This window comes from Chiloscyllium punctatum, chromosome 18 (genome assembly GCF_047496795.1).
Source record: "Chiloscyllium punctatum isolate Juve2018m chromosome 18, sChiPun1.3, whole genome shotgun sequence".
Lineage (NCBI taxonomy): Eukaryota > Metazoa > Chordata > Chondrichthyes > Orectolobiformes > Hemiscylliidae > Chiloscyllium > Chiloscyllium punctatum.
The window spans coordinates 91,028,177-91,043,952 of NC_092756.1; the positions used below are offsets into that span (position 1 = coordinate 91,028,177).

Here is a 15,776-nt window from a genome sequence, read left to right on the forward strand (position 1 = left end):
GGCTGACTAAGCATCCAAGTTCATCCTGCACTTCTGTTGTCCTTTTAATCCCAGCATATTTGTGATGATTTACTAGATGTCTGAAAAATATTTTTTCTTAGTGTAGTAGTATTCTCTCTCATTAATTTAGCAGACCACGGGCGGCACTGTGGCACAGTGGTTAGCACTGCTGCCTCACAGCGCCAGAGACCCGGGTTCAATTCCTGCCTCAGGCAACTCTCTGTGTGGAGTTTGCACATTCTCCCCATGTCTGCGTGAGTTTCCTCTGGGTGCTCTGGTTTCCTCCCGCAATCCAAAAACGTGCAGGTTAGGTGAATTGGCCATGCTAAATTGCCCGTAGTGTTAGGTAACGGGGTAAATGTAGGGGAATAGGTCTGGGTGGGTTACGCTTCGGCGGGTCGGTGTGGATTTGTTGGGCCGAAGGGCCTGTTTCCACACTAAGTAATCTAAGTAATCTAATCTAATATCTTTGGGTGGCCATCTCTATGCAATTTAATATCATAATTTAGGAAATCATCTGTCGATGGTGTTTGTAGATGCTTGCTATGTACAAATTTAAAAATTGCGCAACATCAGGTTATAGTCCAACAGATTTAATAGGAAGCACTAGCTTTTGAAGTGCTGCTCCTTCATCAGGTGGTTGTGGGGTAGTGTGATTTTTAAATTTGTACACCCCAGTCCAACACCAGCATCTCCAAATTATGTACAAATTGGCTGCTCTGCTTCCTCCATTACAGCATTTAGAAAATGTGTAATTTCTGTGCATATACAGCCTATTCTGCATATTCTGCATGCTGTTCTTTGAATCTGTTAGCATTTTTGTATGTGTTCCTTCTGAATGTGACTCTCATCCTTCTGTGGGTTTTGTTGCCTCTTTATCTCCAGGCAACAGAACTGTTGCAGTTCACAAGGAGACATGTGACTTATCATTTTTGCACTGGTTCTCAAGCATTTTCATTTATTGCCACACTCCTGCCTTATCCCTGTAACCCTGCACATTAGATGATATATAAACAATGCCGTCTTGAAGGCCTTAATTGAAACTACCTACAACATGTATCTAATGTCAATTTTTTTATTCATTTGTGGGATGTGGGGTGTCACTGGCTGGCATTTATTGCCTGTCCCTAGTTGCCGTTGAGAAGGATGTCGTGAGCTTCCTTCTTGAACCACTGCAGTCCACCTACTGTGGGTTGACCCACAATGCTGTTAGGGAGGAAATTCCAGGATTCTGGCCCAGTAACAGTGAAGGAATGGCGATATATTTCCAAATTTCTTTATTACCTCTTCAAATATCTCCTCCAAGTTAATGAGGTATCATTTTCTCTTAAATCCATGCTGGCTGTTCCAAATTATGTCACGTTTTTCATCAGGCTGCTAGTTTTTCCCGAATAATGGTTTCTTGCCATTTCCCCACCACTGAAGTTAAAATGACTGGTCTGTAATTGCTGGGCCTATCCTTGTAACTTTTTTTGAACAAAGGTGTAATATTTTGTAATTCTGTCATCCTTCAGCACGACCCTGTAATCTAGGGAAATTTGAAAGATTATTGACAGTGCATCTGCAATTTCCATACTGACTTTCTTTGATATTCTTGGATGCATCTCATCTGGTCCCAGTGTCTTATCAACTTTAAAGTGCCAACAGTTCATTCATGCCTGCAATTTATCAATTTTAAGCTTTCCTAGTGACAGAGTTTCCTCCTCTGTCTCATTGGTAAAGACAAATGCAATGCACTCATTCAACATCTTAGCCATGTCTCTTGCTGTCATTGATTAATCTTTTTTGGTCCATAAAGAGTCCAACTCCTCATTTTCCCACCCGTTTATTATTGGTTTGCTTTTAGAAAGCTTTGGGATTTCCCTTTAGCTGTTAGCTACCAGTCATTTTTCACAATCCCTCTTTTCTTCTCTGATTTGCATTTTCACCTCCCACCTGCACCTTCTGTATTCAGCTTAGTTCTTAATTGTACTTACTAGCCAGCACCTGTCACCAGCACATGTTTTCTTCTTCAACTTTATTTCTATTTGCTTTGTCATCTAACAGGTTAAGGATTTATTTGTGCCAACTTTCCCTTTTGAGGGAATATACTTTGAACTGCCCAAAACAATCTATTTGGTAGCTCATTGTTCAGCTACTGTTTTTCCAACCAAACATTGGTTCCAGCCTATCTGTCCCAACTCTGTCTTTGTTCCAATTGGTGCTCTCCCTGGTGTGTTGCCTTTAACACTCTATGACACAGACCATCTGGCTAAGGAATTTGGAAGTCGTCTTCTCATTAAACACAAGCCACATACTCATTGGTCTCAAAACATATGCATGTTTGACTTCTGTAAATGTCTTTTAAGCATTGTAACTGTACCACATCCACCAATTCCTCTGGAAGTTCGTTCCACACATGAACCAGTCTTTGTGTAAAAAAAATTGCCCTCATGTCTCATTAAAATTTTTCTCCTCTCGCCTTAAAAATATGTCTCCTAGTCTTGTAATGCCTCACCTGAGGGAAATGACTCCTACAATTCATCTTATCTATACCCCTCATGATTTTATAAACCTTTGTTCTGGTAAATCTTTTCTGAACCCTCTCTGGCTTAATGATACCATTCCCTCAACAGCATAACAAGAACTGTACACAGTTCTCCAGAAACTGATCAGGTGTACCTTAGAATTCTGTGGGAAGCTAGGGAAGTGAGTGCTGAGCCCCTTGCTGAGATATTTGTATTGTCAATAGTCACAGGTGAGGTGCTAGAAGACTGGAGGTTGGCTAACATGGTGCCACTATTTTAAAAAGGTATTAAGGACAAGCTAGGGAACTATAGACCTGTCACCCTGAGGTCGGTGGTGGGCAAGTTGTTGGAGGGAATCCTGAGGGACAGGATTTACATTTATTTGGAAAGGCAAGACTGATTAGGGGTAGTCAACATGACTTTGTGCATGGGAAATCATGTCTCACAAACTTGATTGAGTTTTTTTTGAAGAAGTGAATAAGAGGATTGATGAGGGCAGAGTGGTGGACATGATCTATGTGGAGTTCAGTTCAGTAAGGCATTCAACAAAGTTCCCCATGGGAGACTGTTTAGCAAGGTTAGATCTCTCAGACTGCAGGGAGAACTAACCATTTGGATACAGAACTGGTTCAAAGGTAGAAGACAGAGAGGTGGTGGAGGGTTGTTTTTCAGACTGGAGGCCTATGACTAGTGGAGTGCCACAAGGATTGGTGCTGGATCATTTATTTAATGATTTGGATGTGAGCATAAGAGGTACAATTAGTAATTTTGCAGATAACACCAAAATTGGAGATGTAGTGGTTAGTGAAGAAGGTTACCTCAGATTACAGTGGGATCTTGATCAGATGAGCCAGTGGGCTGAGGAGTATCAGATGGGGTTTAATTTAAATAAATGTGAGGTACTGCATTTTGGGAAAGCAAATCTTAGCAGGACTTATACACTTAATGATAAGGATCTCAGGAGTGCTGCTGAACAAAGAGACCTTGGAATGCAGGTTCATAGCTCCTTGAAAGTAGAGTTGCAGGTAGATAGGATAGTGAAGAAGGGGTTTGGTATGCTTTTTAAAAATTCGTCAGAGCATTGAGTACAGGAGTTGGGAGGTCATGTTGTGGCTTTTCAGGACATTGGTTAGGCCACTTTTGGAATATTGCATGCGTTTCTGGTCTCCTTCCCATTGGAAGGATGTTGTGAAACTTGGAAGGGTTCGGAAAAAATTTACAAGGAAGTTGCTAGGATTAGAGGATTTGGGACCTATAGGGAGAGGTTGAATAGGCTGGGTTTGTTTATTCTGGAGTGTTGGAGGCTGAGGGGTGACCTTATTGAGGTTGTAAGATCATGATGGGTAGGATAAATAGACAAGGTCTTTTCCCTGGGGTGTGGGAGTCCAGAACCAGAGGGCATAGGTTTAGGTGAGAGGGGAAAGATATAAAAGAAACCGAGTGGTGCATGTATGGAATGAGCTGGTACAGTTGCAACATTGAAAAGGCATTTGGATGGGAATATGAATAGGAAGGGTTTGAAGGGATATGGGTGGGTTGCTGGCAGGTGGGACAAGATTAAGTTGGGATATCTGGTCGGCATGGATGAGTTTCTGTGCTGTACATCTCTATGACTCGAAGAGGCTCGCCAACATCCCATGCAATCTCAACATGACATCCCAACTCGTAACCTCATCCTCAGTGTAACTCTCCTCTACCCTGTTGGTTTCAACCATTCTGCTTTTCTTCCTTACCTTACATTTTGTATGAGGTTAAAAAAAACTTTAAATCTCTTTGTGCCTTTTGTGACCATTGTGCAGCCAATGAAATATTTTTGGAGGATAGTCGCTGTTATAATGCTGGAAACTTAGATGCCAATTTGTTAGCAACAAGCTTCCCAAAGCAGCAAATAAGCTGACCTTAGGGGGAAGAATGTAATGTTTTGGTAACTTGACATAGTCATAGAGATGCACAGCATGGAAACAGACCCTTCGGTCCATCTTGTTCATTCCGACAAGATATCCTAAATTCATCTAGTCCCATTTGTTAGCACCTGGCCCACATCCCTCTTAAACCCTTCTTATTCATATACACATCCAGATGCCTTGAAATATAATTGTTACAGCCTCCACCACTTCCTCTGGGGCACCACTCTTTGCATGAAAAAGTTGTCCCTTACATCCCTTTGAAATCTTTCCCCTCTCACTGTAAACCTATGCCCTCTCGTTCTGGACTCCCCAACCCCAGGGAAAGGACCTTGTCTATGGACCCTATCCCATACCCTCTGTGATTTTATAAACCTCTATAAGGTCACCCCTCAGCCTCCGACCCTCCAGGGAAAACAGCCCCAGCCTATTCAATCTCTCCCTATAGCTCAAACCTTCCAACTCTGGCAACATCCTTGTAAATCCTTTCTGGACCCTTTCAAGTTTCGCAACATCCTTCTGATAAGGAGACCAGAATTGCGCACAGTTTTCCAACAGTAGCCTAACCAATGCCCTGAACAGCCGCAATATGACCTCCCAATTCCTTTATTCGATGCGTTGGCCATTAAAGGAAAGCAGACCAAACACCACCTTCGCTATCCTACCTACCTGCCACTCCACTTCCAAGTGACTATGAACCTGCACTCCAAGCTCTTTGTTCAGCAGCACTCCCCAGGACCTTACCATTAAGTGTTTAAGTCCTGCCCTGATTTGCCTTATCTAGTGGTCGAGGCTAATGTCCTAAGAAGTTAGGTTCAAATCCCACGGCAGTTTGTGGAGTTTAAATTCAATTTCAATATTGAAAAGAAAAGTGCTGGTACCAGGGATGGTGACCATGAAATTATCATCAATTGTTCTAAAAATGCATCTGGCTATTTTCATCCTTTAATGGATCATCCTTATCTGGTCTTCCCCATGCATTACTCAAGACCTGCAGCAATGTTAATGACTCTTAACTACTCTGTGAAGTGTCCCAGCAAACCAGTCAGGGCAAAGGCTGTGAGAGAAGAACAATTGCTGGCTTTGCCAGTGACACACTCATCCTAATAAAGAATAAAGGAAAAAACCTGTTAATAACAGTTCCATTTTTCTTGAAGGTTCTCATGTTGCTGGAATGCCTGGGAGTAAACAGGGACCAGTTCCTGTTACTCGTATGTTTGGAATTACGATGGAAGGGAATAGTGTCTGCTGCCACGTGCATGGATTCATGCCCTACTTCTATGTTAAGGCACCACCTGGTGAGATTTTGCAAACTCTTACATACTGGGGCTGGTTTATCTTTTATCAAGATGGGTGATGGTGCTGCGCTCATTCCATTTTAGTTTACTCTTTTCCACACCAAGTACTGCCCATTCAGTTATGACATGAGCTACTATATAATGTTCATTCTGATTGTCCTTGCAATACATTTTTAACCCTGAGCTCAGAATGCTACCAGTATAAATCTATTAAATTTCCCAAATAAGTTATCTTTTTGTTTTGCTTGGTGAGATTGCCTATTTTCTTTCTCTGTTATAGATTTTGTTTTATTCAGCTTCTAATGAGAACATAAATAGGGCCAAAAGTTGGCTTTTCAATCCTTTGAGGTTGACTTTTTTAATCTGAAAGACCAGATTTCATCATCTGGATACCCCTTGATTCCTTTAATGCTTTTAAAAATATGATATCTGTCTTGAGTTACTGAATGGCTGAGAATCCATCAATCTGTGTGGTGGAAAATTGCAAAGGTTTATGATTTTTGAGTGAAGAAATTTCTCTTCATCTCAGCCCTAATTAGCTGATCTCTTATTCTGAGATTATGATCCTGATTCTAGACTCCAACCAAACTTAACATGTACCGTGTTGAGCCTCTTAAGAATTTTGTGTCACTGAGCCTGTCAGTTTCTTTAATTCTAGGGGACACAGATCTAATGAAACCTTGGGGCAGAGGAAAATGGGACACTGTGACAGTCCCACAAGCACTTGTCATTTGTGTTTGTATTCCAGGTTAATTTAGTAGAATTCTAGAGTTTTCTTTTGTTGTCCTTTTCAGTTTGGACCTCTGTTCCTCATGTTGCATTGTGTTGGCCTGGGAGGTTAACTTAAAAAGGAGTGTCTGTACAATAATACAGCATTGAAGGAGGCCATTTGGCCCATTGAATCTGCCCTGGTACTTTTGAAGAGTAGCCCCATCAAGTTGCACTCACCATTTTTTCCACATGCCTCTACAATTTTTTTTACTCCAGTATTTATTGAAACTGTTACAGAATCTGTTTCTGTCATTCCATTCCCATGAAGCTAGTAAAGACAAATTATTGTCCATCTCTTTTTACTCTGAGAATGTGGCACTTTCGGAGAAAACCTCCAAAGACATTGAGAGCCTGTGTGACTTTGTGTTAATCATTGGGAAAACTGCAGCCAATTACATGGGAAAGACTCTAACATTGACATGGTTGAGACTTACGCAAGTTTTTTTTAACCTGAATGTTCAGTGGCACAGTTACAAAGACTGCACTCTACCCTGACACAAATTTGCAGCGCCTTTTTGATTAAAAAGTGGTCGTGACCTCTTGTGGTGATATGCCTAACAGCTCTAGAACTTCTTGCTACATCTGTGAGACTGTTTTGTTTTAGTAACCAAGGAATACAATTTCTCTAACAGGATTCGGTTCAGAACACCTCCATGATTTTCAACGGGAATTGAACACAATTGTGATTAAGGACATGAGATCAAATAAGGACAACATTTCTCAAGCAGTCTTGGCAGTTGATATCTGTATGAAGGAGAGTAAGTACTGAATTCAATAGTGTGGCTCCCTGCAGTTCTCTTCCGTATAATGACAGGGGAACCAGAACAAAGGCCAATGTTTACGTTGAGAAATGCCATAATAGTTGAAAGTAGTAGGAGAGATTATGAGGCAAATCAGAAGCTCTTTAAGAGCCTTTAAGTTGTTGCTGGAATAGGAAGTTAAGATACTTTAGTTTCCAGGGAAGAAGATTCTAGCAAGAGATTTGAACATTTGAATTAGGAGCAGTCAAAACCCACTTGGTCCCTCAAGTCTGCTATTCAGTGAAATCATGGTTGATCTTATTATTCTATACTCCTGCCTCTCCCTGATAATCTTTCACCTTATTGTTGGTCAAGAAACTATCCATGTCTGCTTTACAAATATTCAAATACTGTGCATCCACCTCCTTTTCAGGAAGAGTGTTCCAATGACTAAAGGACTGTCTGAGAAAATAATTCTTCCTATTGTTAATGGGTGACTCCTTATTTTGGAACATATTCCAAATGCTTTCTGTCAAGACCACTCATGACCTGGTCTGTTTCAATCAAGTTGCTTTTCACTGTTCTGAACTCTAGCAGATACAAGCCTAGTCTGTGCAATTTTTCCTCATGAGATAACCTGTTCGTTTCAAATTTTAATTTTGTAAGCCTCCTCTCCACTGCTTTTAGTGCCATGTCATTTCTAAGTAAGGAGATCAATATTGTACTCTACTGATCTCTCACATGCTCCTGTAAAACTGAAGCATAACCTCCTACTTGTGTATTCAATTCTTATTTCATTAAGCAGTGACTCTCACACTAGGACACACTGATCCATTTGCAATCTCTCACCATTTAGATAATATGCTTCTTTCTTAGTCTTCCTGCTAAATAGACTTCACATTTTCTGAAAATGTGTGCATTTGCCAGACCTTTCTTTCTATATTTGTAGCCTCCTTATGCCCACTTCACAACTCACTTGCCTACCTATCTTTGTGTTGTCAGCAAATTTAGCAACTGTGCCTTCTGTTCTTTCATCCAAGTCATTTATGTAAATTCTAATAGCTGAGACCCCAACACTGATCATCATTATACACTACTCAGCATCTTGGCACCCAAAAGATAATCAATTTACGCCAACTCTGTTTGCTTTAAGCTAAACAAGCTTCTGCCATACCATGAGTTTTTGTTTTCTGCCATAGCTTTTGATGTGATACTGAATCGGATGCTTTCTGGAAATTGAGGTACAGTGCATTCCCTGGTTCCCTTCATCCACAGTGTATGTTACTTCCTCCGAGAACTCCAATAAATTAGTTAAACATGATTTCACTCTCACAAAGCTATGTTGACTGCATGACAATCTTTCTAAGTGCCCAACTATAATGTCATACTGTAATACCGTCTGGCATTTTCCCAATGTCAGATGATAAGGTAACTGGCCTATAGTTTCTTGTTTTGTTGTCTTCCCTTTTTGAATACATGAGTCATGTTTGCTACTTTTAAATCTAATGGAATCTTTCATAAATCTAGGCAAGTTTGGAAAATTAAAATATACACATTAACTATTTCACTAGTCAATTTTAATACCCCAGACTGAATTCCCAACAGGATTGGGGGTTTGTCAGCCTGTAGCTTCGGTACCATCTCCCTGGCAATTTTAATATTTTACCCCCTCCCTCTAGGTTGATAGCTTTTTCTGTGATGTTGTTTTATTCCAATGCAAAATACCTGTTCAATTCATACACCATTTCCTTATTTCCCCAGGCTAATTTAATAGGGCTGACTATTTTGTATTTTAAATATCTGTAAAAACTTAACTGTTTTAATATTTTTTGTTGATTTTCTCTCAGCCTTTAATTTTTCCCTCATTCTTAGCTGTTCTTTACATTCTGTACAATTTTCTGACTTGCCAACTGTCTTTGCATAATTATAAGTTTAATACACTTTTTTTTAAGCTAACAATGGATGGTGGGCTGTACCTTGGAATTTCTCTTTCTCATTAAAATGTACCCTGTGCATTCTGAAATATCGCTTTAAGTATCTGCCATAGTGTCTGAGTTCTATCCCTTAACCTCACTTGCTGATTTGCTTTTGTTAGCTTTGCTTTCATGTCCTCATAATTGCTCTTCATTAAAATACTCGTCTTGGACTCTATCTTTTCTTCCTCAAACTGAATGTAAAATTCAATTTACACTATGATTGATACTACCTTGGGACACCATCACTGAGGTTGTTAATTATTCCTATCCTGTTGTAAAATACCAAATCTAGTATAACTTGCATGCTGTTTGGCTGTAGAAAGTATTGTTCTAAGGAACTATCTAAAAAATATTCTGTGCCCACCTCATCTTGGCTACTTTTGCTCATTTAATTTTTCCAAATTAAATGGATTTTAAAATTCCCATGATTATCATTTTTCCTGGCTGTCAAGATCCAATTTTTTTTTTCCTTGATAGCCCATCCTATCATCTGGTTACAGTTGGAGGGTGTGTGCACCACTCCCACAAATGATTTGCCATTATTATTTCTCATCACTATTCAAACTGCTCCTATGTAAGGTTCCCTGAAATTAGATCAACCCTGTCCATTGTTTGATATAAGCGAGGGCTACAATAACTGTGTCACAATTGACCTGAACACTCCTGGGATAGGACAAGGGCAAGTTTTTGATTCCCAATCAAATTCCTTGAGGCTGCTGGTAAGAGTGTCTTTGACTGTCCAGACAACAGACCACACTCCTCTCCTATGCAGTCATACTGTCTGGATTTACATGGAAGAGAGTCAACTTGGACAAGATACCTGCCATTTCCAAAGCAGGGTTAACCATATTAAGGAGAGGCAATGAGAAAATTGTTGTTTCAATTTCCTAAAGTTATGCTTTCAGCAGGTTAATGATGTATAATTACAGATATGTATGGTTATGGAGGAAATACTAAGACACCGTTTCTGAAGATTACGATGGCGCTACCTCGTTTAATTGCTCCTGCTAAGCGCCTGCTGGAGCAAGGATTCCGCTTTGGTTCAACTCCAATGAGTAATTATCAGTCATATGAGGCCAACATAGACTTTGAAATCAGGTACTTGCTGTTCCTTTGTGTTCAAACAATTGTATAACAAAAGGCTTGCATTTATGTACCTTCTTTCACAACCTCAAGGCGTCTGAAAGTGAGCACAACTGATGAACCACTTCTGCAATGTAGTGAATGCTGTAATTTATGAAACATGGCAAGCAATTTGCATATAGCAACCTCTGTCAAGCAGTTGTGAGAAAAAAACAGGTTTTTTGGGGAGGGTGTTGTTGGTTGAAAAATAAATATTGACCAAGACATTAGGGAAACCTCCCCTTCTCTTTGAGTAGTGCTTTTGAATCTTTTATGGTCACCTGAGAGAGTACATGCGCTTTGGTTAAATGGTTGAACTGAAAGACACCACCTCTGACAGGATAGTGCTCTCTCATACAACAGTGTGAGCATAGACATATATGTTCATGTCTCTGGATTGGGACTGGAATCTACAGCTGCCTAATCCTGGCGACGATGTTAGCAATTAAACAATGGCAAAGGAACGAGTAGTCACCACCTCTGTACTTTTGGGGGTGGAAAGGTAATAATCTAAACCTGTTTGAAATGTGCTTTGTTTTATTGTTTGTAATTTTGTTTTTGACATTGGGGCTGTCTGTGAGCTTCAGAATGGCTCAGGTGACAAAGTGGGTGCAGTCACTACTGTTTATACTATCTGTGCTTAGCGTAGTCAACTGCTTACATTTTTAAACAGTGCTAACCATGTGCCCTGACCATAATTGATTATATATGCACACCCATAGTGTAATGCTGACTACCTCAGGTACTTCAAGAAGTTTTTCTTATCTCATTAATTCTCTATTTTCTCAACAACAAACCTCTGTTGGTATCAACTTTGCGCAACGTTTAATTTGCTGGCTTCTTTGTCCTATTCAGTTGGGTGATTGCCCTGCCTTGAAGTACAATATATGTAAAGTAGTATTGGCATTGCACAGGTGGTATGCAATGATCATCTCCAGCAAGAGATCACTCCTTGATGCTCAACACCGTATGAATTGTTGAATCCCTTGAGATTACCATTGATCAGAAAAGAACTGAAACAGCCATATACATACTGTGGCTACTACAGCCAGATAGAATCTAGGAATTCAGTGGTGAGTAACTTAATCCTAGACTCTGTCCACCATTGACAAGGCACCTACCAAGAATGTGATGGAATATGCTGCACTCATCTGGATGCATGCAGCTCCAACAACATCGCAGAGGTTGGACACTGTCCAAAACAAAGTAACCCTCCCACCATCATGAACTGCCTTCACCATCAAACCACAGTGGTGGCAATATATATCGTCTTCAAGCAGCACTGTAGAGATGCAGTAAGATTCTTTGGAGAACGCCTTCTGAATCTGATGTTTACCATTTGGAAGAAGGATGCCAGCATACACCCAAAGATGTACAGGTTAGGTGGATTGCACATGCTAAGTTGCTAGTGATCACTTATTTGTGGACTGGGTGGGTTAGTATGGTAATGGGGGTGGCGATTACAGGACGAGGCAGAGATGCTCTTCAGAGGGTCTATGCACACTTGATGGACCAAATGCTCTCTACCTGCAGGATATGGATTCCATGATACCTGCAAATTTCCCCTTCAAATCATCCACCACCCTGACTTGGAGCTAAATTGCCATTGCATCACTATTGCTGGGATAAAAATCTTGGAACTCCTAATAGGACTCTGGATATTCCTACATTGCATGGACCTCTGATTTAAGAAGGCATAATTCTCCAGGACAGTAAGGGGCAATAAACCCCTGTTGGTATAGAGACCTTGATCAATTGGGTCAATAGGCTGAGGAGTGGCAGATGGAGTTTAATTTGGGTAAATGTGAGGTATTGCATTCTGGTAATAGAAACCAAGTACAAGACATATACAATTAATGGCAGGTCCAGGGTAGTGTTGTAGAACAGAGACACCTAGGGGGGTTCGGGCACATAATTCTTTGAAATTTGCAACACAGGTAGACAAGGTGGTTAAGGCCTTTCGTATGCTTGCCTTCGTTGCTTAGACCTTTGACTATAGGATTTGGGATGTCATGCTGAGGTTGTGGAAGTTGTTGGTAGCCTCTTCTGGCGTATTGTGTGCAGTTCTGGTAACCCTGCTAGAGGAAGGATGTTATTAAACTGGAGAGGATTCAGAAAATATTTGCCAGGAATGGAGGACTTGAGATATTAAAATAGAGTGGGACTTCTTTCACTGGAGTGTAGGAGGTTGAGAAGTGACCTATATAGAGGTTTATAGCACCATGATGAAGTGAATGACTAGGGTCTTTTCCCTCGGGTGGAGGAATTCAAATCTATGTGGCATAATTTTAAAGTGAGAGGAAAAAGACTTAAATGGGATCTAAGGGACAACTCTCTTACACAGAGTGGCTTGTGCGTGGAATGAACTGCCAGAGAGAATGGTGGATGCAGGTACAGTTACAATGTCTTAAAAGATAGTTGGATAAGTTCATGAATAGTTGAAGTTTGGAAGGATATGGGCCAAGCACAGGCCAATGGGATGAGTTTAGTTTGGGAACATGGTTGATGTGGACTGGTTGGATTGAAGCATCTGTTTCAGTGCTGTATGACTCTAATGCCTACATATCCTTGAATGAAGTAAAAAATGACTATTCAGTTGTGTTGTCCGTTCCCCTTTTTTTAATGGAAGTCTGTAAGTGGCAGTGACTTCTGTATGCGCGAGGTCACTGCGTTGAAATGCGGATTGGCAAAAGCAGGGCTTGCAGGTGGCAGTGCAGCTTAAAAGAAATGTTGGCTGTCATCTATCTTCTGTTCCTTGTTCTCACCTAAAATTGTCTATTTATCAGTTTTGCAGAGGTGTTGCGCAGAGGAAACTTCAGGCATGCTGCACCAAGCCGTCTTTTGAAAGAGACAGAGTCATAGAAATGTACAGCACGGAAACTGATCCTTCGGTCCAACTCGTCCATGCTGACCAGATATCCCAACCCAATCTAGTCCCACCTGCCAGCACCCACCCCATATCCCTCCAAACCCTTTCGATTCATATACCCATCCTGATGCCTTTTAAATGTTGCAATTGTACCAGCCTCCACCACTTCCTCTGGCAGCTCATTCCATACACATACCACCCTCTGAGTGAAAAGGTTGCCTCTTAGGTTTCTTTTATATCTTTCTCCTCTCACCTTAAATCTATGCCGTCTAGTTCTGGACTCCCCGACCCCAGGGAAAAGACATTGTCTATTTATCCTATCCATACTCCTCATGATTTTATAAACCTATATGAGGTCACCCCTCAGCCTCTGACACTCCAGGGAAAACAGCCATAGCCTATTCAACCTCTCCCTATAGGTCAAATCTTCCAATCCTGGCAACATCCTTGTAAATCTTTTCTGAACCCTTTCAAGTTTCACAATATCTTTCTGATAGGAAGGAGGCCAGAATTGCATGCAACATTCCAATGATATATTGGTGTCATTTGGTTTTACCACCATTGGTGGGCCAATGACATGAATACAAACATATCTTCTGCAATTGAATGGGACCGTACTTAGTGTTCTTCAGGCATGATGGTGCTTTTGGTAGAATTTGGTCAGTTCTGAACTCCATGTTTGCTGATGTGCAGAAGATTAAAAAGGTTGAGTATAATTTGTGATCACCTCTTGCACTTTTCTGCCCTCCCTGCAATACTTTTGTAGATTCATGGTGGACAGTGATGTGGTTGGCTGCAATTGGATAGAACTACTGGCTGGAAAGTACTTGTTAAGAGAAGAACAAATAATAGGAAACTCAACTACTACAAGGGACAATCCCAGAAAGGTATGCTTATCTAAAGGCTAATTCGTTGAGAGTGTGTTGCTGGAAAAGCACAGCAGGTCAGGCAGCATCCGAGAAGCAGGAGAATCGACGTTTCGGGCATAAGCCCTTCATCAGGAACGGAAACGTCAATTTTCCTGCTCCTTGTATGCTACCTGACCTGCTGTGCTTTTTCCAGCAACACACACTCAACTCTGATCTCCAGCATCACCAGTTCTCACTTTCTCCTAAAGGCTAATTAGATTGAATATTTAGACGGGTGTGGGATGGAAATAATCTTTTTTAAAAGCTTGTATTTTTCTTACAAGGTGCAGTCATTCCTGGAAGGATAGGGCTTGATGGTCATAACCTCACCCCCTATCTAGAATATTACTTTGCCAAACTTGGAAAGATGAATAATGCTTATCATCTACCATAAATATTCTGGAAATGCAGCATGTTTTGAATGTGACTTAATAAACATCTGCCTATCACTTGGCATCACGCTAATTTTTGCGTGATGCCAAATGATAGGCAGATGCTTATTAAATATTTCTGCTCAACAATATTCAGAAGAACTCTGATTTATAAAGCAGTATTTTGCATTTTGGTTTGTTTTCTCTTATAGCTTTCAGAATTTTTAATTCGTCCTTATTTAACAAAAAGCATGGTTGACAAAGAGAGGTGTGCATTATTTGTCCTTCTCCCACTTTTCCCCTCCTACAGGTGTTCACTCTTCTATTTATTTGTGCCAATTTTCCTCTGGAACTTCATTTGATGAATGATTGACCATACTCATGGGTAATGAACAATCATGGAACATAGAAATAGACCTTTGATCCAACTTGTCTGCACTGACTAGACATCCCAATGTGACCTAGTCCTATTTGCCAACATTTGGCCCATATCCCCCTCAACTCTTTGTATTCATGTACCCATCCAGATGCCTTTTAAATATTGTAATTGTATCCATCTTTACACTTCCTCTGGCAGTTCATTCCATACACACAGCACCCTCTGTGTGAAAAGGTTGCCCCTCAGATCCTTTTAAAATCTTTCCCTCTAGTTTTGGACTCTCCCATCCTAGGTTAAAAAAAACCTTGGCTAGTCACCATATCTGTGTCCCTAATGATTTTATAAGCCTCTTTAAGGTCACCCCTCGACATTGGTCAAAAGTGGATTGTTATGGATTAAGACTGACAGTGTTGCAAAGACAGAAATGTTAAAAGAGGCAACAATTATCACCCGCGTTGTACCTTGGTGCTATAGAAGATTAATAGTGCAGAAAGAGACCCTTCATCCCATCCCGTCACAAAAAAGTAACCTGACCTTCATTACAAGCATTATGCAAGGAGCTGCTTGAACAAGCAATTATTTAAGTGACTCTAGATGAATTGGAGCAAAAGGGTTGTCTATTTAGATGGAGCTTTGGTGACAGCAAGAACTTGATTGGTCAAAGGACTAGTGATCATTCATTGATGTTTAAAGTCATTTGTTTGCCAACAGGCATGTGATTGGATCTCTGCTAACTGAATAATTTGGGATTGTGAACAAGATAGTGAAAGTGTTTGATCTCTTCCAACACAGTCTGCAGTCAAAACATGGAGAGAGCCAGTTTATCTTGCCTTCAGCTGTTACTGTAAGATGTGACTTTTAACTGATAAGTCAGAAATTATTTAAATGAATCAGCCACCCTATGCCCGTTGCAAATCAATGGAAGTGTAGC

The 15,776-nt window shown here is 40.6% G+C and overlaps 1 protein-coding gene across 7 annotated transcripts in view; it reads left to right on the forward strand.

Annotated features, from left to right (window-relative positions):
* Window positions 1-15,776, forward strand: part of pold1 (polymerase (DNA directed), delta 1, catalytic subunit) — a 111,102-nt gene that overhangs the window by 14,410 nt on the left and 80,916 nt on the right. For all 7 annotated transcript variants that reach the window (XM_072588742.1, XM_072588743.1, XM_072588741.1 and 4 more), the window contains 4 exons: window positions 5,569-5,709; window positions 7,113-7,238; window positions 10,126-10,294; window positions 13,954-14,074. In XM_072588742.1, the coding sequence (XP_072444843.1) occupies window positions 5,569-5,709; window positions 7,113-7,238; window positions 10,126-10,294; window positions 13,954-14,074 (557 nt within the window). The remainder of the gene's footprint in view (window positions 1-5,568; window positions 5,710-7,112; window positions 7,239-10,125; window positions 10,295-13,953; window positions 14,075-15,776) is intronic.